Below are 26,368 nucleotides of genomic sequence, written 5' to 3'. Positions count from 1 at the left end.
GTAGGTTCCACTCCCAGCGTGGAGCCCAATGTGGGCCCAAACTCACGACCCCGAGATCAAGACTCATGCTAAGATCAAGAGTCAGATGCATAATTGACTGAGTCACCCAGGCACCCTCTGATTCTTACTTTTAAAATTTCACAATCCCCAGAGTAGGAAATAACGTGGACACATGCGATGTTATCAGGCGGGCACAAGGAGACACAAAGTTCAGCCAGGAATACCTGCCCTCACCTGGCCTCTCCCTGGTGCATGGAGAAACATGCACCTGCTTAGGGGGCAGTTTGGCTGGGGGCAGTGTCACAGGGGCCACGCCCCTCACTGGGCGCTGGAAGCCAGCAGGCCTGCTATGGCAGCCCCTGGCTGGGGGTTGGGGAACCCTTGAGATGTTACTAATAATGCTACGTGCACTCTGTTGCTCTTGAAATAGCACATTTCTAAGAGGAATTCTCAGTGGGAGTCTTGACGACTATCAGGATCAAGTTGTGAGTTCTTTTTTGTCCTTTTCCACCTTAGGGTTTCTGTTCCACTGTAGAATACAACTCTGACAAGTAATGCAAGGAATGGGACACGAGTACCCCACAGCCCAGTATCCCCCTTGCCAACACACACACACACATTCAGCACTCCTAGAAAACAATCTACAAAGAGGGAAAAACAGTCACTAGTCTTTGGTACTGAGTGTTGCGTATATATGTATATTTATGTGCACATGTATGTACTTATGTACATGTGTATTTATTTATTGCCAACATTTAGTTAGAAATGAGTGTGTCACCTCATGGTGAATGTAACCAAGGAGGGCTGCCAGAAAGACCGGGATGCAGAGGGCACCTGGCTTCCCTGTCGGCCTGCTGTTGGGCTGGCACAAGTCAGCAGCTCTTCACTCTGGCAGCAAGCAGGTGGTTCCAGCAGTGTGGGGTTTCAGTGTGCCGTCTTCTGACACTCCCAGGAGCAGACTTGCTCTAACCCCAGGATGCCAGCACAGGCTGCAGCCTCCTCAGAGGCTGGGTCTCAGCAGTGGCCATAGCCCAGCTCCACCAGGGCTGCCTCCTCCCCACTGCCCAGCCCTGAGGCACTAGCTGCTTCCTACAGCCTCATTTCTTATAGCTGTCCTTATGTTTTTTGCCTTAGTTCTCTAACACTTGGCTAACAATTCCTTACATTAAATTCTCTTCTAGAACTAGGTGATCTGATTCCTATCTGGATCCTGACATAGTCTAATGACCATGATCCAAGTCCAGATGGCCTCAGATACTGCCAAATGTCAGAAAGAAATGGGGATTATCGAAGCTTCAACACTCCAAACACTGAAAACCTGTCTGAAAATTCCATCACATTTTCTTAGAAGGGCTGATGTCAGTCCCTCTGGTATTATTTCCCAATATCGTTACCATAGAATCCATAATGTCCAAACTGTAAAGAGTATCTGCCCTCATGACCAATAAAATATACCAAACTATTAGAAAAAGATGTAAACTAAAAATGGGAAAACAAAGAAATAGATGGCTGGTTTCTCTGGAGTAACATACAAAATGAAAATGTAGTACTTTTCTGGTCAACTCTGTAGTGAGCACAACAGCTACCTTTAATTGGACTCTCTGTGCACGGGTTTCTTCTATTTTCTGGCGGATCTTATCTTTCCTGTATTCTTCATAAGCAAATGGATTTACCATCAATTTCACCTTTCAAAGAGGAAAAACAAGTTAAAAAATAAAGGCATATTTAATAGCATGTTTCATCTACACCATGACTATTCTGCTAAAGGACAGAAGTATCTTTCTTACAAATCATAAATATGTTCTACAAAATCCAAGTAAATAGAGAAGAAATGGCTCATTAATCACCTAAAGTAAGTGTAGTCTTCTACTTACCTTGTGATAGAGTCTTATGTCCATGAAAAATCCATGCATATATGCCCGGAGAAAAGGTGACCCGATGAGATGTGTGAGCCCTGGAGGAAGTTAATCAAAAGAGGAAGTTAATCATAATCCTTATGAAATCTTGATTAAAATTGAACAGTTTTTCTTGCATTATACTAAGATTTCACTTTGGAGTAAAACTCCAAGGACTGGAACCACTAATCTTCACAAACCATGGAGAAAAATTAATTCACCTTAAGCAGTGTCACCCTTGTTTTTTTGTGAAGGAATGGGAATTCCTTTTTTTTTTTTTTTTTTAAGATTTTTATTTATTTATTCATGAGAGACACACAGAGAGAGAGAGAGAGGCAGAGACACAGGCAGAGGGAGAAGCAGGTTCCATGCAGGGAGCCTGATGTGGGACTCAACCCTGGGTCTCCAGGATTAGGCCCTGGGCTGAAGGCGGCGCTAAACCGCTGAGCCACCCAGGCTGCCCACCCTTGTTTATTTTAAAGGTCTTATTAAGCATAAAAATGATGAAAAAGTCTTAATGAACTATGAAAGACTGGCAAAGAAGATTTCTTTATACTATTGTTTCTCAGATTTTTAGATTCTGTGCACCAGTTTAATTTAAAAAATATTGGCATCAACAGTGATTTGCCAACTTTGTACCACCAGGTAGTGGTGGCAGGGAGTCGGGGGCATAATCTCCCATAATTTCCAGACCAAAGTATGCTATCACTGTAAGGTAGGAAGGGCATGCTCTTTCCCATTATTATTCTTGTTTTATAGATGAGAAAACCAAGGCTTAAGGAGGTTAAGCAACTGGCCAAGTCATGCAGATGTTAAGCAGAGACATGGGACGCATACCAGTCTCCCCCTAATGCCCATAGTGCTAGCCACTGCATGCTCCATCCAGCATTCCAGCACAAGAAATACTCCACGAAACATGCTTTGGGAAACACTATACTTTGCAACTGCCTTCCTCACCCATGACGAACATAGTAAGAGACTAAACAAGCGCCCCCAATGAACTAAACATAGTATTTTTTAAAACTCTGCAAGATAGCAGTGACTTTTCCCCTCCAATTTAAGAATGGTGAGTGTGACACAGCATAGTATAAAAGTCACACTCGAGATATTCAGGAAGGCAAGTCAGTAGGAAGATCCCACCTCACCGTATTTCAAATCAGCATTTTTAAAAGGCTGACTACATGTCTTTTCTCTTTAAACATTAAAATGTAAAGAGCTGTTTTGGCGGAACTGGTGAAAAATTAATTGTGCTATGAAACAGAATTGTGTCATAAATACACTGAGAGGCTCTTAAACTTTATTTTCTTTCAACACTGAACCGTTGCTGTACATCTATCTGTGCCGCAGACAACTAAGCTGCGTTGACTCCTGGAGAAGGGGTCCTCGGACTTTGCCCACTGTCCAACATTTCCTGTGCTGCAGCCGTTCTCAAACAACAGAACTAGATCAGCAAAATCTCCTCTCCTTATCCATCTTCTCCCAGGTGCCGAAGTAGTAAGCATCACCTGAGACACACACTCTCTTCCGCCCGGTCAGCAAGGCTAGGTGAAGCACAGGCATTCTAGGTGTAAACCCCAACCCCTGTGTCCATGACGACTGAAGTCTTTGGTAAGTTAGTTTCACCTTTAGGGCCTCAGTTTCCTTATCTATAAAATGGCATCATAACCATATCCACTCCATGGAGTGGTGAGGTTTAAGAGTTGTATGTAAACATTCAGAATATTACGTGGCACATGATAAGCCCCACAAGTGTTGGCTATTGGTAAAAGGCATTGCTTGGTCTTTAAGGTTCTATATAACTGAGGATTCGATCAAGTTTCTAAGTTTTAGATGGGGTCTTCTATAAGCAAACGTAAAAGGGAGCCAAAAATCATTTATGTGTAGTTTCTGAGATATCTTCAAAACCTTATACTCAAATAGTACTTGAAAAAAGTCGCTGCTTGCAAAAAATCAGCGATTTTTTTCTATACATAGCTAATAGGCTAAAGAAAATTATTCCTCACTTAGGATACAAAAAAGCTTCAGTAGGTTGGATTTATCTGAACCTTTCTCTAAGCAGAGATTACAAACCTGGCAAAATAAATAGTATGTTTAATATCTCATCTGGCAGAAAGAGAAGATTTGGAAAATCAGAAAAATGTGACTCTAGCTAATGTTCAAAATTGACCCTCCCCCACAAAAAATTTAAAAAATTTTTATCATAATTTTTTTACCTAAATTTTCAAGGTCTTTCTTGGTGACAAATTTGTAATCATCGTAGACTGTGCTTTCCGGATTCTCTTCTAATTCTTCTGTCAAGTTGTCTAGGAAGGAACACCACCTGGGAGCAGGACCCAAAACCTACCAGTGTTGATCAACAAGTTAGATGTGTACATTCTCACCACCTCAACTAAGAGTTATTTTACCACCAGATTTTCTTACAATAACTTAAAAATCCTTGTTCCTATCAGAAGTATTGAAAAATAACTATAATATGCATAACCAACAAGTGTTTAATGGAAGAGAATAAAGTAGGAAAAATTTAGGCTTGTAAGGGAAAAATATCAGTCTAGAATACAAAGATATTAATGAATGCTCTTATATTAGCGCTACCAAAATACAAATAAATCAGGTACTTAAAAATAACATCCACCATTTTATCTATCACTTCTTTCATTCAAAAGAGTACTAAAATCTACAAAAACATATTTGGCATAAAATATATATTTTTTAAGATTGCTGTTCATGACAAATGAAGTCTAAAATGAGAATTATCTTCTTTTTTAGGGGTTTTCAACTAATTATTTGATAATTATATTTGTTTCTGTGTGGTCCACTTCATTTAATTCATTAAAAATTAAATTCTGTATATAGACTCCTTTAGACTTAACCTAAAATGGGTCACTCACCCATTGTTAGTCCCAACAATAGGCTGAGGAATAAAAGTTGAACAGAATTTATAGCTAAGAAAATATTAAGAGTTCAATTTATAATCCAACCACTTCCATAAAACTCAATAGCTGCTTTTTACTTTTTTGCTATTGATACAAATCTCTCCCAGCACAATGCCTCATCCACTGGGGTCAAAGCTTACCCCAAAGGAAGCAATGCTGCTCAGCGGGAAGGCCATGTTGCTGAAAGCCTCACTGAACTGGAGGTTTTCCGAAGGACCAACCCTGGGCTCTGACAAAATGGAACTTCCCATGACTACTTCCCTGTGTACTGTGATAGTAATCAATTAAACGGGAGGAAAACAAAAATCATAATGGAAATAATTAAATCTAGCTTAAATTTTTTAGAGAAGGGAAGGGGGAGGAGGAAGAGAATTATAACAAAGAAAAACAGTGCCTAATACCATCTCCAATCAAAAAACTATAAATGTTCGACGTGGCCATACTAATGTAGTATTAATTATTGTGCCTGATTAAAAAGGGTGATCCCCCAGACCCCAAAGGGTATGGCACTCTTGAACATGAAAAACAGTGCTTAATGAGCATAAAAGGAACCCTAACAAGAAGTTTCATACTAGCATGATTTATAGAATTTTTTAAAGTAAATGTTTTGATGTACTAAGTGGTTTGACTCTAACCATAAAAGACAAACCTTCAAGAAATGCAAGGCATTAAAGATTCAATGTAGAACATTTTTTAAAGAAATTGCTATATTTTTAAGCAATTTTAGGACAGTGGCTGGATGTCACAAACACTAATAAGTCTACTACACAGAAAGCACTACACTAAACCAAAGTCACTGCCCACGATCTCTCTGAAGGAGTTTAAAATATAGCTGGAAGAGAATATTGAGTGGAGCACATGTGCACACCCAACGAATCATGTAAAGCAACAAACAGATGCCCTGAGTCTCTAGGGAAGACAGGTGAGAGCTGGAACAAATGGCAGGAACATCGAAAAGCACGTCTGGAGGGTATCTGGGTTGGAGTGAACTCATGAGCAAGCAGGGAAAAATCACAGGGTCCCTTCTGAGAGTGACAGCTCGGGCAGTCACAGGGTATCTGCTTCTCATCCGTCACAGGGCAAACGCAAAGCTCTGCCATACACTGAAGTAGCGCTAAGACGGCAGCTTCCTCCTCTTTCAGACAGAAAGTAAGTACACTACGGTCACTTTTCTAGAATATAATATCCAAAATACTGTCCTCGTGGGAGGGCAGGAACTTCCTCTGTTCTAAATGCTGAATCTCCAGTACCTAGAACACTGCCTGCCAAGTCGCATGTTTTCAATACTATTTCACAAATACCCTGATTGGTACATAATGTATGGATGCATTCGTGAATTCCACATAGCACAAAGTACTAAGGCTTTAAAGGGTCCTACTTGGCAAAAGTATTTTTCTAGATTGTTTGATTTTCCTTATGCAGATAAAAACACTCAAGTATCTCACCATAAAACTACTGGATATAAAGAACATTTGGTGAAAGTCAGACCATTTTGCCTTGCAGGCGAGGGGGCAATGGTAACCAAAAGACCTCATAATAAGACAGTTTCACCTTTAAAAACCTTCCATCAGTGATAAGTCACTGGCTTCCAAGACAAGATTATATTGTGTTTACTGACTTTTCTTGGGAGTGAAGAGCAGGAGTATCAAAATATCAGGCCAGATCTGAACTGACTTTCACAAAAGTCCTTTTTTATAATGTTCCACAACACTCATCTTGATTAGTTAACTGGATTCTAGTGGTATTGTTTTAAACTGCCTCTCAGGGGACAGGTCTGGTTACGGTAAATAAACTCTGCAATCAAACTCATGGCCATTAAATTTTACAGGAGGAAATATTTCCATCAAAAACAAAATTAAATCTAGTGGGTTGATTTTATTAATCACATTTCCCTAGTTCCTCTTCAGGAAAAAAAAAAAAGAAACAACAGAACAACCATAACAAAGTTGAAATTACTGATTTAACTGGCATTAAACTGCAGGTTTTATCTACATTCCAGATTTCCCCAAAGGCCTAGCATTAGGTTGCAAAAGCAGTGGTCAGCTTAACCAATAAGGAGGGCACAGCCCCTCGCACAGCTCTCTGAGGTAACTATAATGACCACAATATTAATTAATGTATCAAAAGTCCTTGTTGTCCTCACTCATAAAATGTTAAACCTTCAATTAATCCTAAAAATATGTTAATTTACTTCCTAAATTTCAGGCTTTACAACTTGAAGGAAACATCCTTTCTAACTACTGGTGTACTATTACTAGTCTATCAAAAGCTTCTGGGTTTTCTGTATTGTCATCACATTGCTTATTCTGTATTTCAGCCACAACTGCTTATTGCTCCTTTATCTACATTTTTATTTACCTTAAGGTTTTGTTTGTTTCAGAAAATTAGTGGAGACTGTTCTATCTTAAACTTCTATTATCTATTCATGAACTACTTTTAATTTATAAGAATTTCCTAAAGTCAGTCAGCACAGCAGTGAATTGGAAACGGATTCAACCAACTGCTAATGAAGGGATACTGTGGGCCTCTTGGCAACTTTAATGACCACCATACCAACCAATCTGGGTGAAAATACGTGGTCCTACCACATGGGAAAGAACCTTTATCAACATTCCCAGGAACGCCTCAGCAACAATGCAGCCAAATATTTGCTTGCTCTAATCCATCTGAGCAGAACTGGTTTTAAAATACATGAAAAATACATAGTATGTGCCCGTGATCTTCTGCCTTTATGGTTATAAACTGCCTTTAAGGTGTTACTTATATAGGTTTAATTTTAAAACCCAAAGTTCTGGGACCCTTGGGTGGCTAAGTGGTTGAGCGTCTGCCTTTGGCTCAGGTTGTGACCCCAGGGTCCTGGGATGGAGTCCTGCATCAGGCTCCCCGGAAGGAGCCTGCTTCTCCCTCTGCCTATGTCTCTGCCCCTCTCTCTGTGTGTCTCTCATGAATAAAATGAGCCAAGTCTTTAAAAAAGCAAAAACAAAAACCCAAAGTTGTAAAAAATAAAACCCAAAGTTCTCATATATTCAGGTAGTGGACAGAAATGACAGAGTGGTGAGAAAAGAGGATGAATATTAAAATCCTTCTGGAGTCCACAGAAGAGGGTGGCCCTCCCACTACTCTACTCTTTTTTTACCTTTTTTAAAATTTTTTTTTATTTACGAGAGTCACAGAGAGAGAGAGAGGCAGAGACACAGGCAGAGGGAGAAGCAGGCTCCATGCACCGGGAGCCCGATGTGGGACTCGATCCCGGGTCTCCAGGATCGCGCCCTGAGCCAAAGGCAGGCGCCAAACTGCTGCGCCACCCAGGGATCCCCCACTACTCTACTCTTAAAACATCACTGTGCTGCAGCCTGAGCTGGGCTGGGGTAGAAATAAAGAATGAGGATTTACTAAAGGGATGGTTTTAACAAATCAAGGACAATCAAAATAACAACAAAGTATTATTCATATTATTAGAAACAAAGAACCAAACTACTATGTCAGTATAAATCTCATCATTTCCTCCATTTACTCATAATGCTAATGAACACAATCAAATAATCTCATTATCTTCCTATCAATGATGAGAAAATAACTGATAACATAGAACAGCAATTAAATTTTATATTATCTTTCTTGAGTTTTTATTTAAATTCCACTTAGTTGGGACCCCTGGGTGGCTCAGTGGTTGAGAGTCTGCCTTTGGCTCAGGGCATGATCCCAGTGTCCTGGGATCAAGTCCCACATTGGGCTTCCTGCATGGAGCCTGCTTCTCCCTCTGCTTATGTCCCTGCTTCTCTGTGTGTGTGTGTGTGTCTCTCATGAATAAATAAATACAAGCACTCTCCTTCATCCCCATCACCTATCTAGCCCACCCCACCTCAACTGTAACCATCAGTTTGTTCTCTGTAGTTAAGAGTTGGTTTCTTGGTTTGCCTCTTCCCCCGACTCCCATGTTTTGTGTCTTAAATTCCACATATGAGTGAAATCATATGGTCTTTTTCTGACTGACATTTTGTTTTGCATAATACACTCTAGCTCATTTACATCACTGCAAATGGCAAGATTTCATTCTTTTTAATAGCGGAGTAATAATAATGGCATATTTTATATATATATATGCATATTATTTTATATATATATATACACACACACACACACACCCCACACCTTCTTTACCCATTCATCAGTCAACAGACACTTGGGCTCTTTCCATAATTGGCTATTGTTGATAATGTTGCTATAAATATTGAGGTACACATGTCCCTTTCAAATCACTATTTTTGTATCCTTTGGGTAAATACCTAGAAGTGCAATTGCTGGATCCCAGGGTAGCTCTATTTTTAACATTCTGAGGACCCTCCATACTGTTCTCCACAGTGGCTGCATCCAGTTTGCATTCCCACCAACAGTGTAAGAGGACTGTCCTTTCTTCACATCCTTACCAACACCTGTTGTTTCCTGTGCTGTTAATTTTAGCCATTCTGACAGGTGTGAGGTACTATCTCATTGTAGTTTTGATTTGTATTTCCCTACAATTATTATCTTGAATTTTTAATAACTTAAAAAAACTTAAGCAACTAAGAAAATTCTTTATTATTCCATTTGGTAGAACTCTATCAACAGGGATGCCTGGATGGCTCAAGTGCCTGCCTTCCTCAGGGTGTGATCCTCGAGTCCCGGGATAGAGTCCCGCATTGAGCTCCCTGCATGGAGCCTGCTTCTCCCTCTGCCTGTGGCTCTGCCTTTCTCTCTCTGTCTCTCTTGAATAAATAAATAAAATCTTTAAAAAAAAAATTATCAACAGACAATAAATAACAACTAAAATGGGCAGGTTTTATATCTCAATGAAGCAAGTCAAGTCAGGTTTTCCCACCAATGAATTATTTTAAAAACTTCAAGGCTTTTTCGATTTCAGAATTGCAGATCAGAGGTAGTTATACTGTAAACATCACTGACTACTATTACGATTATTAATTTTTCTCACTGCATAGCCTCTAGTAGCTGAATGGGATTTTGCCAAGTAAGACCAACTGTTCAATACATACACCCTGAGGCAAATTTCCTTTCGGACTTTTCCTCCATTATTGGTTGAGAGGCACCACGAGCCCAAGCATGTACTTTCAAATTCTGACAGCTGGGGCTTAATAATCACCGATCACAAGCCTGAAACCAGAGAGGCAGCTGGGTGAGCCGAGGGAGTGGCCACGCACTTAGGCGTGTAATTGCATCTGCAACACGATGAGCTGCCTAACTGCATACCCAAGTTCACAGGCATTTGCGTGAGTAATTGTGAGTCATTTAAAGGTACTCTTAGCACTTTGTTCTCTCATTCCTAAATATCAGATTAAGCAAAAAGAGCAATTTAATTTCAACATTTTCAAAAGTATATTTCAAAAGGAGAGAAATTGTCAGCCATGATTTCAATTTCAATTTGGTTTTTGAAGCTGTTTAGAAACTGAAATAAGAAGTCTAAGTGAAAAAAGTGCTCATGCTACTGTCTCACTATTAGCCAATCAAATCAGTGGTCAATGTATGCGAGGCTCTGTGCACAGATAAGCAGAAGATGGAATGCCTGTACTCAAGGGCTGGGGAAGACAGGACACCCCAAGCAAACATCCAAATACAAAATTAAAACTGATAATAACAACATCAGAGATTTCAGTTAATAACAGCACACTGACTATATGTTTTCATCTCTCCCTCCTAAACCTACTCAAAATTCAGTCCATCAATATAAAAAGGTATTAACTTTCAAGGACAAAAAGAACAAAAGAAGAAAATGCAGCAGTTGAGGAATTTAGCATGGTGAACCTAACAGAAAAAGAAGAGCAGATTCTTCCCTGGAGCCCTTGAGACCCAGGACTTCCAGGCTCCATTCATCTGGGGAACCAGGCCTGACGGAGGGGAGGGAGGTGATGGAGATGATGAACGCCTAAGTTCCCACCACCCAGGAGGAGACCAGAGGATAATTCTTCGGAGAAAGTGAACAGGACAGGAGAGAGGATGCCAGCACAAGAGATTTGCACTGTGGGGCTGAAATTAGCACAATGAATGCCAATCTGTGTGTCCAGCAGCAGGTAACGCACTGACCCCCACCCCCGCCCCCGCTCTCGGCTCCTTTTCTCATCTTCCAAAAGCTACAGATGTGTTGCTGTGTTTCCACTCTTGCTATCCTAACCCCTCTCCCCGTGTTCCCATAATGAACTGAGGGTTCTTCTCTGCAGGAAATGAAAGATCCCCCAAAGGGCAAATGCTGGTCTCTGGGAATCCCCCAACAGTCATGAGCTGAACAGTCAGCATGAAAACTACCATGGACTAGACCACCGTGTATAAAGAACTTTCACCTGGCACCTTAGTGCCTCATTCTTAAACAAGAATAGACTGCTAGGGATCCCTGGGTGGCGCAGCGGTTTGGTGCCTGCCTTTGGCCTAGGGCGCGATCCTGGAGACCCGGGATCGAATCCCACATCGGGCTCCCGGTGCATGGAGCCTGCTTCTCCCTCTGCCTATGTCTCTGCCTCTCTCTCTCTCTCTCTCTCTCTCTCTCTCTGTGACTATCATAAAAAAAAAAAAAAAAAAGAATAGACTGCTAAAGATCACCATTCATTTATCCATCAAATAGTTCCTGTCAGACATAGATACAGCAGAGAATAAAACAAGAATCTCTGCCTTTAAAAGGCTTCCATTCCAGAAAGGAAAACAATAAAGGAAAGACAGAATTTATAAAGTCTTACAACACAACAATAAAAATGTTAAGTACTCTAATTTAAAACTTGGCAAAGGATTTGAATAATTTCTCCAAAGATATAAAAACAGCCAACAAGCATATGAGAAGATATTCCACATCATCAGTAACCAGGAAATGCTAATCTAACCCAAAATAAGGTTAACACACCCCACTTACTTGAATGGCTATACTCAGGAAAATGGAAAGCAACAAAGAATGCTGAGAATCTGAAGAAACTGGAAACCTCATATATTGCTGGTGGGAATGTAAAATGGGGCAGCCACTGTGGGAAACAGTTTGGCACTTCTGCATACATTTAAGCATTGAGTTGTCATTTGATCCAGCAATTCTAATCCTAAATATATATATATATATATATATATATATATATATATATATATACCCAAGAGAACTGAAAACACATGTCCATACAAAATGCTTACTGCAGCAATATTCATTTTAAAAGTGAAAGCAACCCCAAAGTACATCAACTGATGAATCAATTAACAAGATGTGGTATAACCATACAAGGGAATGTCACTCAGCAACAGAAAGGAATGAAGTACTGATTCATAACACAACATGGATAAACCTTGAAAACTTTTAAGTGAAAGAAGCCAAACACAGAAGGTCACATATTAAACAACTCCATTTTTGTGAAATGTTCAGAATAAGCAAGCAAATTCAGAGAAACAGAAGTAGATTAGTGGCTGCCAAGGGATGAGGATGGGGGAAAGAGAGGTTGGGGAGTACTGGTATGGGGCTCCCTTTGGGTGTGATAAAACATAGTGATGCTTACTTACACAAAATTCTGAATATGCTAAAAACTACTGAATCGTGTACTCTAAAAGGGTTATAACTTTACAGCTTCTGAATTATATCTTGAAAAAGCTGTTATTTAAAAAAAATCTAATGAGGGATCACACATTGCACTAGGTTATAATGCCTCTCCAGTTTCCTTTAATCTAAAAGAGTTTCTCTACCTCTAAGGATGTTTAACACTTTGAGTTCAGGCCAGCTGATATGTAGAGGTCTCAACACCTTTACAGACTGTTTCTCAGAATTAGATTCATTTAAACATTTCTAACAAGAATACACAGGTAATGTGTGCCAAAACAACTTTTTTTTTTTAAGAGAAGGAGAGAGGAGGGGGTGGGGAGGGACAGAGGGAGAGAAAGAATCTCAAGTAGGCCCCACACCCAGGATGGAACCCAAAGTGCTCGATCTCACGATCCTGAGAGCATGAACTGAACCGAAACCAAGGGTCAGATGCTTAATCAGCTAAGCCAGCCAAGTACCCCCCAAACAACTCTTAATCCTATTTCTACAACAAGATTTGACTTCGTATGATTAATATTTGTAATGTCACGTGCTTACAGAATTTATTTTCATGTATTTTTACACTTCCCTTTCTTTGTTTTTTTGGATTTGGGATAGAAAATGAGTTTCCAGGAAAGGGGGCCCAATAAGAGTTTGTCTGAGTACCATATCCTGGGAGCCAATGAGGCTATGCTACAGAAGGAGAGGCCAGAAAGATACATGGAATACTTGTTAGACTCCCTTGCCCTCCTTCCCCACCACACAGACAGAAAAAAAACCAGAGAGATGAGCAAAACTGAAGACAGGGACACACACTTCACCTCTTTTCACAAGGAGCTGGTATCGTGAAATTACCCTTTGGCGAACTTAGGCGAAAAGATCGTGCCAGCAGATAGAGACTCTCCTGTCTCCTGATCTTATCAAATGAAAAGATATACAAAAGCATTCCACTCCTCTTCTTTCCTAAAATTTTAACATTTATTTGAGGTGCTGGAATGTCAAGAAAGCTTCTGGGACACCAAAGCCATGATTTTTTGAAACCCAGACACATGTATCCCCTGGAGCTGTACTGACTTTGAGCTTAGTATCATTCAGAACATTTAAGCTTACTGAAAACCAAATATTTCTGCTAAATTTGAGAACAGAATTACATTCAAACGAACCGCCGCAATTTAAGAGAGCAAAAACTTTATTTGAACACATGAAACTCCTTCATAAAGCAAATCTCTTCAATTTCTCACTTAAGCATTCAAAACTACATTACATTTAATCTGAGCAATTCTAATTTAGGGTAGAATGAATAGCTTTACATTTCTTTCTGCTTTTTCATGAAATGACAAACAATGCCCTAAATTCTCAAGAGAAAGGAAAGAATATCTTAATATGGTCCCTGACTTCTTCAAAGTCCACTGCTAGTTAAATAGGAACACCTGGGGTGCCTGGGTGACTCAGTAGGCTGAGCATCTGCCTTCTACTCAGGTCATGATCCTGGGGTCCTGGGATCAAGCACTACATTGGGCTCTCCGCTCAGCAGGGAATCTGCTTCTCTCTCTCACTCTTGCTCTCTCTCAAATAAATAAAATCTTTAAAAATAAATAAATAGGAGAACCTGTTTCTTCTAGGGCCCCCCGCTGCTTCTGTCCTGGACAGCCTGGCCTTGCACCCATGTCACCATTTTATGTTTACTATCATGCTATACTTGAAATCCTCGGTCAGTTTTCTGGAGCTCACGTCCAGAGCGTGCGACAATGAGTGCAAACAGTATCAATGTCCTGCACTTCCAGCCTCTTCCTCTCCCAATTTCCTAACCATGCTAAAAATGCTCAACCTTGACGGCTATGTCTGCACGCACATGCACACGCACATGCCCCATGGGTGCTGAAGGCATGAGGCCAATTTTATCATATGAGAATGTATTTATCTTTTGGATCACACACCTGGTAATGAGCACTCTCCCAGATCTTGTTTTGTCACTTGATTCCTGCCAAGGGTTACACAGATGGTTGTCGTGTGTTATCCTGGTTACCACATCAGTAGTTTCCTGGTTCCATCCCACTTCCTTGCAGGCAAAAGTATTTTTAATTTTTTAGCATATTCTTATTCTTTCCAATTCTTAATCTGAAGTCTACATAAAAACTAATAGTATATTAATATTTTAAAATAGCCATGGATGGAAACTTGGCAGAAACAAAGGAAGAGTAAATGTCTTAAAATTTTATGTGTACTTTTTCTCAAGGTTATACACCTCAATAGTGCTATTCCGCGAGGATCAAAAAATATTTTGCCACCATTCAGCAGTTACTGTTTATCTAGAGTGCCACACATGAAACTAGGAAATCCTGAAGACATTTTCAATTCAAGCAAAGTAAGATTTCTCATATACCCCTCAAAAAAGCCAACAGAGAGCATTATACTGGCAGAACAAAAGAGGAGAGTGAAAGAACCCAACATGGACTCATAATTGAATAAGTGACCAGCCATTAAGTATTTAAGTAACCTCCTACAACCCAGATAGAATGTCTATTTCCCACTGAGAAGATAAACAGGAGTCCCATACATACGACGATATTAAAGGTCCTATCAAGACCTACGCTATGGTGAGGGAAGCAGTGTGTATACAGATTAATCTTTTTTTAGTGAGGCCAGGACAGATTCTAAAAACTTCATGTAAAATCTAACTACGTGCAAAAAAGAAGAGAGCTTTATAAGAAAAACCATTTACATAATGAGATCTTTAAACTCAGAATGAAAGGAAAACTATGTAGTTAGGTAGGGGAGTAGCAGAGGTAAAATACCACCTGCTATCGCTGACCAAAACTTTTGCTTTGGGCTCCCCGGCAACCTAAGGCAAAAGGACTTGCACAGTAAGGCAAAAAGATATCATTTACTTGATAAAGGGAAGCATACTGATATGTCTGGAATTATCAACTCTCTACTGGAACTAAATTCAAAAAGTATATCAAAGATCTTTAAGAGACTCTGATTCTGAACAGAATTTCTTTAAAAGAGGTTCACAAAATAAACTTCACAAGATTGTTAAACATCAAATACCATTAAATTGTAATTTATGAAGGCTAAAGGAATGTGATCCAAGCAAATGGCGTGATGACCTAACTTGACTGTAAAACAGCTCAGAGCTACGCTGTCCTACTAGCTGTCCTATTAGTGTCCTAATAGCCTATTAGCTACGCTGTCCTACTAGCTGTCCTATTAGTGTCCTAATAGCCACTAGCTACATGTGGCTATTTAAATTTAAATTAAAATGGAATAAAATGGGTACATGGATGGCTCAGTGGTTGAGCGTCTGCCTTTAGCTCAGGTCATGATCCCAGCTGCTTCTCCCTCTACCTATGTCTTTGCCTCTCTCTCTGTGTCTCTCATGAATAAATACAATCTTAAAAAAAAAATAAAATGGAATAAAATCTTAAATTCAGTTCCTTAAGCACACAAAGCACATTTCAAATGCTCAAGAGCCACACGTGCCTAGCGGTTACCATACTGGACTGAGCAAATCTAGAACATTTCCATCATTACAAAATGTCCTACTGAATAGTGCTGGTTTAGAGAACTGAATGAAATGGGTGGTAAATATCCATGAATAGGAAAGTTGGTAAATAAATCACTGCAATTCTCTATAAATGATATACTAAGCAACGATCAAAAAGAACAGGTTACTTACGTGTTGATCAGAATGATATATTGTTAAAGGACCAAAAACCCTCTCACAATGATATGCATAATGAGATCCCAGTTTTGCAAAAAAACGTATGCTAATGTGTGTGTGTACTACTGTCTGGGAGGGGAAGAAGGCAGGGAATTGACTGGATTCTGCAAAGAATGTGCACCATCTTTGTTCTAAATGGTAGTTGGAGGGGTGGTTAGGAAGAACTCTTCCTTTCTAAGTATAGAGTTTTACACTGTTTGATTTGTTTTTTAATTAGGACATATTTTCTAAAGTAAAACAAACATCTTCCAAAAGACAAAGGGCACAGACACAGACACCAAGGGTTAACAAGCCCCCTATAACAAACTGAAACACCAACTGATTCAGATAATCTTTCTAAAGGATCAGAAGCCCAGCTTTTAATTTGGGACTGAGGTCCTTCATCAATACTTGGACTGGTATTTGTGATATTGACTAAGATAAGATCTTTAGGAAAGATGATTTTTTTCCTCTAGAAAATTCAAGAACCTAACTTCCTTACCACCTTTGACCCCTTCCAAGGAGATGAACCAAAAAACTAAAAGATCAAAACTCCTTCCCAGGAAGCATTTTAACACAATATTACCTGAAGCTCCAGAGTTTTAATTCATACCCGGGAGACAGAACTTCAAGACAATTAGACATTTCTAAAACTGAAGTTAGCATTCACCCGACATTCCATAGCTCTTGTCTTTGTAATTGGTACCACTGTTCATTCGGTTCCCCTACCTTCCTTACTTAGCCTCCACTCCCAACAATCACTGAGCTCTAGGGATATACCTCTTTAATGTGTATCTGTCACCTCTTTCACCACCCACTGTCATTGTCTTAGCCGGAGCCCTCATGACTTTTCCTAATTACAAACTGTCCTAGCCTCTGTTTCCAAAGCCACTCCCCTCCTTAAAAGCAAATAATCTGATACACAAATGACTAATCCCATTCCCTTGAATAAAACCCTTTAGGGATCCCTGGGTGGCGCAGCGGTTTGGTGCCTGCCTTTGGCCCGGGGCGCGATCCTGGAGACCCGGGATCGAATCCCACGTCGGGCTCCCGGTGCATGGAGCCTGCTTCTCCCTCTGCCTATGTCTCTGCTTCTCTCTCTCTCACTGTGTGCCTATCATAAATAAATAAAATTAAAAAAAAAAAAAACCCTTTAAAGGCATGCCACTCTACTTAAAATCAAAAGCAAAGACTTTAACATGATATAAAAGGTTTAGATTTAAGCCCCAATACCTCCCCAGTTTTATTTATCTCTTACCCAGAAAACCTAGGCTCTTCTCAATTCACTGCATGTAGAAAGAGCTCCCTGATACCATCACCCTTCCCTTCTACCTTTTTACTGGCTAAATCCTACAAGTCCTTCAAAATTCAACTCCAATATCAGTACTCCCTCTGAGCCTCTCACTATGGAAAAGTGACTTCTCTATGTGCTCCTTTAAGATCTTGTATACAAGTCCCTTAGCAACTGTATTGTCTGCTCTTTTACATAACAGGAAGCTCAGAAGCAGTAATGCCCAAGTCTGAAAATGTCTTCAATACCTCAGGCTTTAATGCAGGCACATGAAAAATGCCTACTGAATATTTGCTTAATAATAACCCAGTCCCCTCAAAATACTAAAACTAAAAACTAGCCAACACAGACACTGTAGTCAAGCCCATGGTGTTTTTTTCAGTGATCAATGTAAAAATAAATGGTATTTGCAAATTGAAACAATGAAATACCACTATACACCTATTAGGATGCTAACACCCAAAAAGCTGATAACCAAATGCTGGTGAGGATGTGAGCAACAGGGATTCTCACCCACTGGTGGTGGGAATGTAAAACAGTACAACCACTCTGAGATAAAATTGTTTTCTTATAAAACTAATTACAGACTAATGGAGGATACAGCAATCACGCTCCTTGTTCTTTACACAAAGGAGTCAAAAGCTTACATCTACACAAAAACATGCACCAGAATGTTAAGAACAGCTTTATGTATAAATGCCAAAACTTGAAGCAACAAAATGTCCTTCCAGAGATGAATGAATAAATGAATGTGGTACATTCATACAACGGAATAGTATTCAGCAACGAAAAGAAATGAGCAATCAAGCCACTAAAACACATGGAGGGATCATAAGGGCATATTACTAAGTGAAAGAAGCCAATCTGAAAAGGTCACATACTATACGACTTCAGCTTTATGACATTCTAGAAAAGACAAAACTAAGTGGACAGTAAAAAGACCAGCGGTTGCCAAGGGCTTGGAGGGAGGAGAAGGATAAACAGGTAGAATAGAAAAGCACTTTTGGGGCAGTGAATTATTCTGTATGAAACATAATGGTGGATACACGTCATTATACGTTTGTCAAAACCCACAGAATGTACACACCAAAAGTGAACGCTAAGGACTTCAGATAATAATGATGTGTCAGTGTAGACTTATCCACTGTAACAAATGTACCAGTGTGGTACAGGATGTTGACAACGGTGGAGAGCGCATTGTGTGTGAATGCATGTATGGAGTATGTGGGAACTCTCTGTACTTTCCACTCAATTTGTCTGGGAACTTAAAACTGCTCTAAAAAGTAAAGTCAGTCATAAATGAATGACACAACCACATGCAAATACACAAGAAACACAAACAGGTAGATCTAACCTTTCTCTCAATATGCCTCACTATCATTTATATATGATCTGTTTCTAATTGAGAATAATGTCCTGTTCTTCAAGCAGGTCAAATACACAACCTAATTAAAGATATGAGCCAATGTGAAAATGAAATATTCATTTCCATTTAACAATTTTTAACAACCACTTTCTGGAGCAACTTAAAGTGCCAGAAATAGGAACCAACCCTTCCTCTGCTTCCCTCCATAAATGCAAATACTGAAGCTAAGAGATAAGTAGATAGAGTTCATTCTTTTTCTCTTTCATGCATATTTGAAATTTTTCCATGATAAAAATTTCAACATGAAGTGTCAATACTATCTATTCCTTCATATCAGCATGTATTCTGTGAAAGCCACAACAAAAAGTAAAATACACAGAAGCCGTGCCCTTGAGGAGCTGACACCTGAGACCACGACATCAGAAGATGGACAAACTTTCTTGGAATTGGAGAACAGAGTCAAAGTAAAGACTGTATGAGTCCGAGAACCTTCTTATTGTTTTCTGTATATGTTAAGCCTTTTATAAGAATGTAGCCCCAAATTCTTGCCTATTTGTATAACCTCCCTTCTATTTTTAAGGAGAAAACAGGCCAAAAAAACCAGAGTAGGTAACAGGCATATTAACCAAAGACTGCCCCATGATTTGAGTGGTCAGGCATTTTCAGAAGCTAAAACCAATCCCTAGTTGTGGACACTCTGTTGTATCAACACCACCTACATGACCACAGCAACAGGAAATGGGAATACTCGATTTACTTCCAACTCTATCTTGTCAAGAAGTATGGTAAAGAGATCAAACTGATAAACACCAAGATGACTAACAGAGAGCTAGGAGACAAATCTTCTGGTCAATATCTGATTCAAACTGAGTAACTAGCACCCAAATAGGAAGTTGTCATTTATTTTCAAGAAAATGGGCATACGTGACACATAACCGTTTAAGCAAAATAAATACCATCTGACTTATTAACATAATAAAGCATATGTCACATGTGTATCAAATATTTCCATATGAAAATGATGCATTTTACCTAGCCAGAACTCAAATTAACTTCTGAAAATGTGACAGGATGCTTGGGAAGTTACTTCCTGAGTATCGCACATCAATGTTTTCTATAGGTCTGCAATTCTGAAGACCTAATAAGCTGTCATCAGAAACGGCAATGGAAAGGATTTCCATTATTGGGAAAAATGTTTCACATGCTCTGCTGCTGCCTGTAAGTGTTTAGATTAAAATAGGAAGCCCACGTTTCCCCTTGGTCAAGATGCAAACAACTTATGTGTATTAGAACAGAACACTTTATGAGCCACCTGACTTTTGCCTTTACTTCCCATTTCATAGTGAGGAACACGTAACTGACACATTACAAACAGCATGCCATTTCGTGCATAAGATAAAATTCAATCACAAGTTCCCTGCGAGCTTGGGTTGGAAAGGAACCCCTGCAAAAGGCACCTGCTCTGTATCCTTCTCCTTTTGTTCATCAGGAAAGGGTAATGAAAACACACAGGCTTTGAGTCTAACTCTTCCACTAACTCATAAGTGCCTCCCATTTTTTTCTCCATAATCAGGTCTTTTACTTTTCGTAAGATATCATCCTTCTATATCAAGGTTTAGTTTTTTTCTCTTTGAAATGCTTTTCTTGGAGAACAAAATTAAGCATATGGCCCATTTGCATTATTATGGACCAAGACATCTGAAAAATATGCATCTTTGGTCTGAAAACTGAACTCAGTTTACAATGAACTGGTTTTTTTCCTCAAATTTATCTTTTTCTTCCTTGCAGCAGCTCTGGAAGTTCCATTCTTCCCCGCTCCGCCCCACATTCCACCAGCTTTTCCTGTATTCCTAGTCACAGACATTGTCCCCTACAGCCCAACACCCCACCATTTCCTCTGGCTCACGAAGGTACCTTTCTCCCATAATCTTACTCTTTCCCTACATCCTAAAAACATGCCTTCTCTAGCTGTGCATGACAAACAACTCCTGAACTCTCTTCCAAACTGGCTCTGACCCTCAGCCTGTAAAATATTTCTCCATGAACATTCCCACATTAAGAGCCCGCAGATGACCCCTTCACTGGTTCACCTTGTCCTCCACCTTCACACGTGGCATCACTGCCAACATTCTGCTTGACATTCACCCCTTTGACTTACAGCTGGAGAACTCTCAGATCTCTTTTTCACCAAGGCCGTGGCTAAACCCTCTTGCCCATTCTGAACTTGCTAACTGTATTTTTTAAATCTTTTCCCTTCTCCTACTCCGTCCATAACATGTAATATTTCTAAAATTCAATTTCATTGGTTCGACCTCATGTAGAGATCAGGCTCTGATATCAAGCAGGTAAGACTAAATGGAGTAGAAACAAAATTAAATTTGACAATATCCCTTTGGGATATCCCTCAGTAAATGAAAAGCACATTTTCCTCAGTGTTGGGACAGGGCAGATACAATGGGTGACTTGCATCTAGTGGTTGGTTGTCATGCCAAAAGAAGAACCATCTCTTAAATGATCAGAATTGCACTCAGTGTGGCAACACTATGAGAGATACTAGCGGAAATATCTTCTGAAGAAAACAACTGATCCAAGCAGCCTTTTTCTAATGGCATTCCTCATCTCTACCACATAAACAAAAAATAACTACTTTCTCTATTCTCCCAAGAATGACAGACATGTAACTAGCACCTCCCTCCATGCACCATAGAGAAGGTAGCTAATCACATACAGTAGACCCTTTAGGAATTAGGACTGAATTCTCTTAGTTGAGAAAGGCTCTCTCTGCCACAGTTCGGTCCAGGACACATTCCCAGCATGTGGAATGGGCCACCACGTAACTGCCACCATGTGCTCTTGTCACTGTAGCCCCCAGCACCTTGAAGGACTTCTGTTTATGTAAGCTAAGTGAATTTAATTATGGGATTGTGTTGTAAATCTAATCAATGGCCACTAAGATATTCCCAAATGCAAAGAAAATGTAACAAAATATTAATAAGAATGTCTCATGACTACTGAGACTATGGTTGGTTTCGTTTCTTTTCTTTTTTAAAGATTTTATTTATTTATTTATTTATGCATGAAGGACACAGAGAGAGGGAGAGGCAGAGACACAGGCAGAGGGAGAAGCAGGATCCCTGAGAGGAGCCTGATGTAAGACTTGACCCCAGGACCCCAGGATCACAACCTGAGCCAAAGGCAGATAGATACTCAATCGCTGAGCTACCCAGAGGCCCAACCCCTGGGAGTTTCTTTTTTTCTGATAAGTGTTTTTAAAAATAGCTACATATTACTTTTCTACAAAAGATTTTATTTATTTGAGAGAGAGAGAGAGAGAGGAGAGAAAGCACTCAAGAAGAGGAAGAGGGACAAGCCAACTCCCTGCTGAGCATGAAGCCCAATGCAGGGCTCGATCCCACGACCCTGAGATCATGACCTGAGCCAAAACCAAGAGTCAGACACCCATTTGACTGAGTCGCCCAGGTGCCCAAATATATATTACTTTTATGTTACACACAAAACCCACTTTTAAACTAATCTCCAAGAGTCTATATAACACCAGGAAATATTAATTAACTGTGAAAAAGCAAGACATGAAATCACATAAACAATGTTTCAGATTAAAACAATGGAAAAAATACAGCAGAATGTTAGTATGTCTTTCGGCAGTGGAGGGTGCTCAAGTTTTCTCCTGCTTCTCTTTATTTGCCATTTTCTTTAAAAAGCATGCTTCGATGATATAATGGGGGGGGAAAGTACTTCAGTTTTAAAAATCAGATTTCTTGGGTCACCTGGATGACTTAGTTGAGTGTCTGCCTTTGGCTCAGGTTGTGATCCCAGGGTCCTGGGATCAAGTTCCCCATTAGGCCCCCCGCAGGAGCCTGCTTCTCCCTCTGCCTGTGTCCCTGCCTCTCTCTCTGTGTCTCTCATGAAGAAGTAAATAAAATCTTAAAAAAATAAAGAAATCAGATTTCTTATTTTAGCAACCAAATTTCATCACTGCTTTCTGTTTCAATAATTAACAGCAAAACTAATGGCATTGGACTGCTCTTTCCCAACCTACATTCTATATAATCCATTGTCACAGGCTCAACAATACCAAGGTATATTTCTGAAATCATTTTCCTAGTTCATATTTATGAAGTTTTTATCACAAACTTTTCAATATGTCTCCATTTTGCTCAAAGTACATTCCTCCTAAGCCCTACATAAAGGCCCATGTCCACATAATGCCAAATACTCCCTATAACCGGGCACCGGGAATAGTAGCAAATAGTTTTGCTATTGTAAGAAAGTGTAACAGTCATAATTGGCAAAACCTCCATATATGTGCCTGGCACCAGATAAATGATTGAATAAATCCATCTGCTCCACGGAACCGCCTTAAGATATCACTCCTCTTCCATAGCTCAAGAAACGAAGAATCAGCCAGGGTAAATAACCCACTCAAGGCCTCAAAATTTGTAAGTGACAAAGCTGGTATTCAAACTCAGGTTGGACTAGTTAGAAAATTTCAGCCGTTTCCGCTCTGCAATACAGACTGAAGAAATGCCTTCTAGGGCCAGCTCTGCCCACCATCTTGTCATTTGACCTTGAACAAATAGTCTGACGCCTCAGCTATAAATTAAGGAGTCGGGCAAGATGACCTTAAGTTCCCTTCCTGCACTACTGTTCTATGCTCCAAAAGCTTCCCCCATTTGTCTACAGCACACGGAAATTCCTTTAGTGAGGAAACAATTCAGCAACTACTTGTCCAGTTTATGTTCTGTCTTGTACATCCTTTGTATGATAGCAAATTCCCCAGGGGGATAGTTTTCTTTGTGTCTGGCATTACCTCCCTAGAACCAAGAGAATATGTTGCCACTGGCATCATGAAACAGGAATTTCTAACAAAATTACTTCTTTCACTGTGTCTAATAGCTCTCTCCTTTGGTTTGTCACTTTCAGGACTGTACATGGACATACCAGTTGGCCAGAGAGATCTCATATCTGGGGAATCGTCAAATATCTGATTAGTGGACACCAAAGGGCTTTCAGTACTGACTTTGAATTGAAACAGATCAACTGGAACCATCATTGTTTAGATTCAAACTCACATCTTAAAAAAAAAAAAAAAAAAAAACACATCTTAGACAAGAACATGCACAGTACTTCCAGCAACTCCTGCTTAAAAACACAGGACAAAAAAAAAAAAAACACAGGACACACAGGAAGAAAAACAAAGGCATTACTTCCACTCTCTAAAACATATAGGTCTGCTTTACTCAGATGAAAAGCCAACTTTTGCACAAATTTCAAAAAGGGTCCAACAAAAGCTAAATGCCTATATTCTCATATTTTCCTTTTGTATTCTTCTAGGAAAGGTTTTATCCTCTTAACAGTATCACTAGTAAATCTTCTGGACAAGGTATTACTTTTATAAATCTGTCAGCACTCCCAAATACGGAGATTGCATCACTCCAAGATGTTCTGATCTAGCTGATTAGAATGTACTGTCAGAGCAAAGGAACTGATCCTTATCCCACCGTATGAAAATTATACTCTGGCACTTAAGAGGCATGTTCTCCACTTTTGTGATTCAGGAGTAGTAGCAGAAAAAGGCCCATGCAAAATTCGAATTTGACATAATAGCTAAAAATTAACACTGCCAACCAGCCACTGTGGAAGCTGACAATCACAAAGATTCTCCAAATCACAGTCATCAGATTACTCTCATACATATTTATTGATTTTTCAATACAAACTAACTGAATGCCTACAGTGTAACAGGCACTGCTTTAGGTGCTAGAAGTTTAACGGTAGAAAAGCCAAAATCCTGAATCCCTGTTTTATATTTTATTTTTATATTCTGTATATCATGATGAAGAAATATATAAACTTTTAAGTAGATAAATTAGCATAGGGAAAATACTGTGCTTTCATGGAAAACTATGCATAGTCTAGAGCAGGGGTCGGCAAATTTTTTCTTAAAGGGCCAGGTACATATTATAGGGTTTGTAAGCCATACGGTCTCTGTTACAAATACTCAACACTGCCAAGGACAATACAGACACGAATGGGTTTGCTGTGTTCCAATAAAACTATTTACAAAAACAAGTGCTGCTGTTTTAGTTTGCCAAACCCCTGATCTAGAGCACACCCTTTAAGATGATCGGATTCTGATTTCATGGAATTTATTTTACAACTCTAAATGTAGGGAACTGGTAGCAGTGCAAAATACTGTCTGTAGACACGCACATGAATTGTCTTGCACAAATAACCCTCCATACCTTTGAAAAAGCTGATTTATGTGTCCATTTACACACACCCAATTCAAAATAACTTTATTGCATGCAAATTTGTGCTTTTTTAGACTTCTCCTTTGATTTGATATGTGTGCCTGGTTCCCTCAGTTAATAAACAGGCTAAATAAAAATTTCAACATGTTCAGGGTGCCTGGTTAGCTCAGTCAGTTGAGCATCCAACTCTTGATTTTCACTCAGGTCATGATCTCAGGGTCCTGAGATCAAACCCTGTCAAGCTCCATGCTGGACATGAAGCCTGCTTGAGATTCTCTCTCTCCCTCTCAGCTCCTCCCACCCCCAGTCACACTCTCAATCTCTTTAAAATAAATAATTTTAACACATTTATTTGATATCTATGTGGGAGTCATGATTTAACCTTTTTCTGCAATGATCTTTTACATTTTGGAGGTCTCACCTAGATGCACAATCGACTCACCTGACAGAGCCAGGTAAACTCCGTTGCCTGAGACATTCATCTCACACAGGCTGTGTAGGCTCGAGTACAGCTTTCCCCTTGGCTCCCAGAGGTGAAGGAAGGTGGAGAGCAGAACTCTGCTGATTGTTCTTCTAATTTTTATTTTCCTCTCTACTAATTTCATGTGTTGATTTTGGTTCATTTAGCTTATTTCCCTTTGATGGCAGCAATGGCTGTGGATTTGGCTTAATACTCTATTTGGTCAACTCTATAAATGGATTAATGGGTTACAGAGATCTATTCTCCAATGTGGGAGAGAAAATGGAGACTCCAGATTTGGGATCTTTTTCTGCTTATAGGGCATTTTAAGTTAGAAAAGGAGTTGTACTAAGCAAAGTGATAAGCCTCTGAAAGGTTTTAAACAGCAGAGTGATAGAATCCAACTTATATTTGTTTCATTTTTATTTTTATATTTTATATCGCTCGGGCTGTTATATGGAAAATAGACTGCAAGACAGCTAACAGAAAAAGAAGAAAGAGCAGCTAAGAGGCCAGTCTGGCAATCCAGATGAGGGGCAGGAGCCAAAGCACGGGAACATGGCAAGATCTGAACCAAACTGGAAACAGAGTCAATATGATTGTCTGACAGACGGAGAAGGAGGCACGAAGTGGAAAGGGGAGGGGAATAAGGGTGGCTCCTGTGCCCCGGGCCTAGGTAACTACGTGCATGATGAGTCCTCTGCTGAAATGGGAACACCTGGCAGGTGTGGGGTAAGGGTAGAGAGCTGAGATAGAGAACTCCACTGTGGACCTATTCAATATAATGTGCCTATTCGATCTCCAAATGGAGAGCCCAAGATTAGTGGATACATAACTGTAGCTCAGAGAACGAAAGACCAGAGATGGAAATTTGGGAGTTATCAGCACACATGTATCATAGAAAGCCTAGGGAC

General features: G+C 39.8%; 1 protein-coding gene across 1 annotated transcript in view; it reads right to left on the bottom strand.

The window, feature by feature from the left end:
* Window positions 1-26,368, bottom strand: part of NOL10 (nucleolar protein 10) — a 90,313-nt gene that overhangs the window by 22,148 nt on the left and 41,797 nt on the right. Inside the window, exons 14-16 of the mRNA XM_041756027.1 lie at window positions 4,109-4,235; window positions 1,875-1,954; window positions 1,587-1,685 (exon numbers count right to left, since the gene is read on the bottom strand). Coding sequence (XP_041611961.1) covers window positions 1,587-1,685; window positions 1,875-1,954; window positions 4,109-4,235 — 306 coding nt within the window. The remainder of the gene's footprint in view (window positions 1-1,586; window positions 1,686-1,874; window positions 1,955-4,108; window positions 4,236-26,368) is intronic.

The sequence above is a fragment of the Vulpes lagopus genome, chromosome 5 (assembly GCF_018345385.1).
Source record: "Vulpes lagopus strain Blue_001 chromosome 5, ASM1834538v1, whole genome shotgun sequence".
NCBI classification, from domain to species: Eukaryota; Metazoa; Chordata; class Mammalia; order Carnivora; family Canidae; genus Vulpes; species Vulpes lagopus.
The sequence above is the reverse complement of the archived record's forward strand: the minus strand, read 5'-3'. Positions and strand labels throughout refer to the sequence as shown.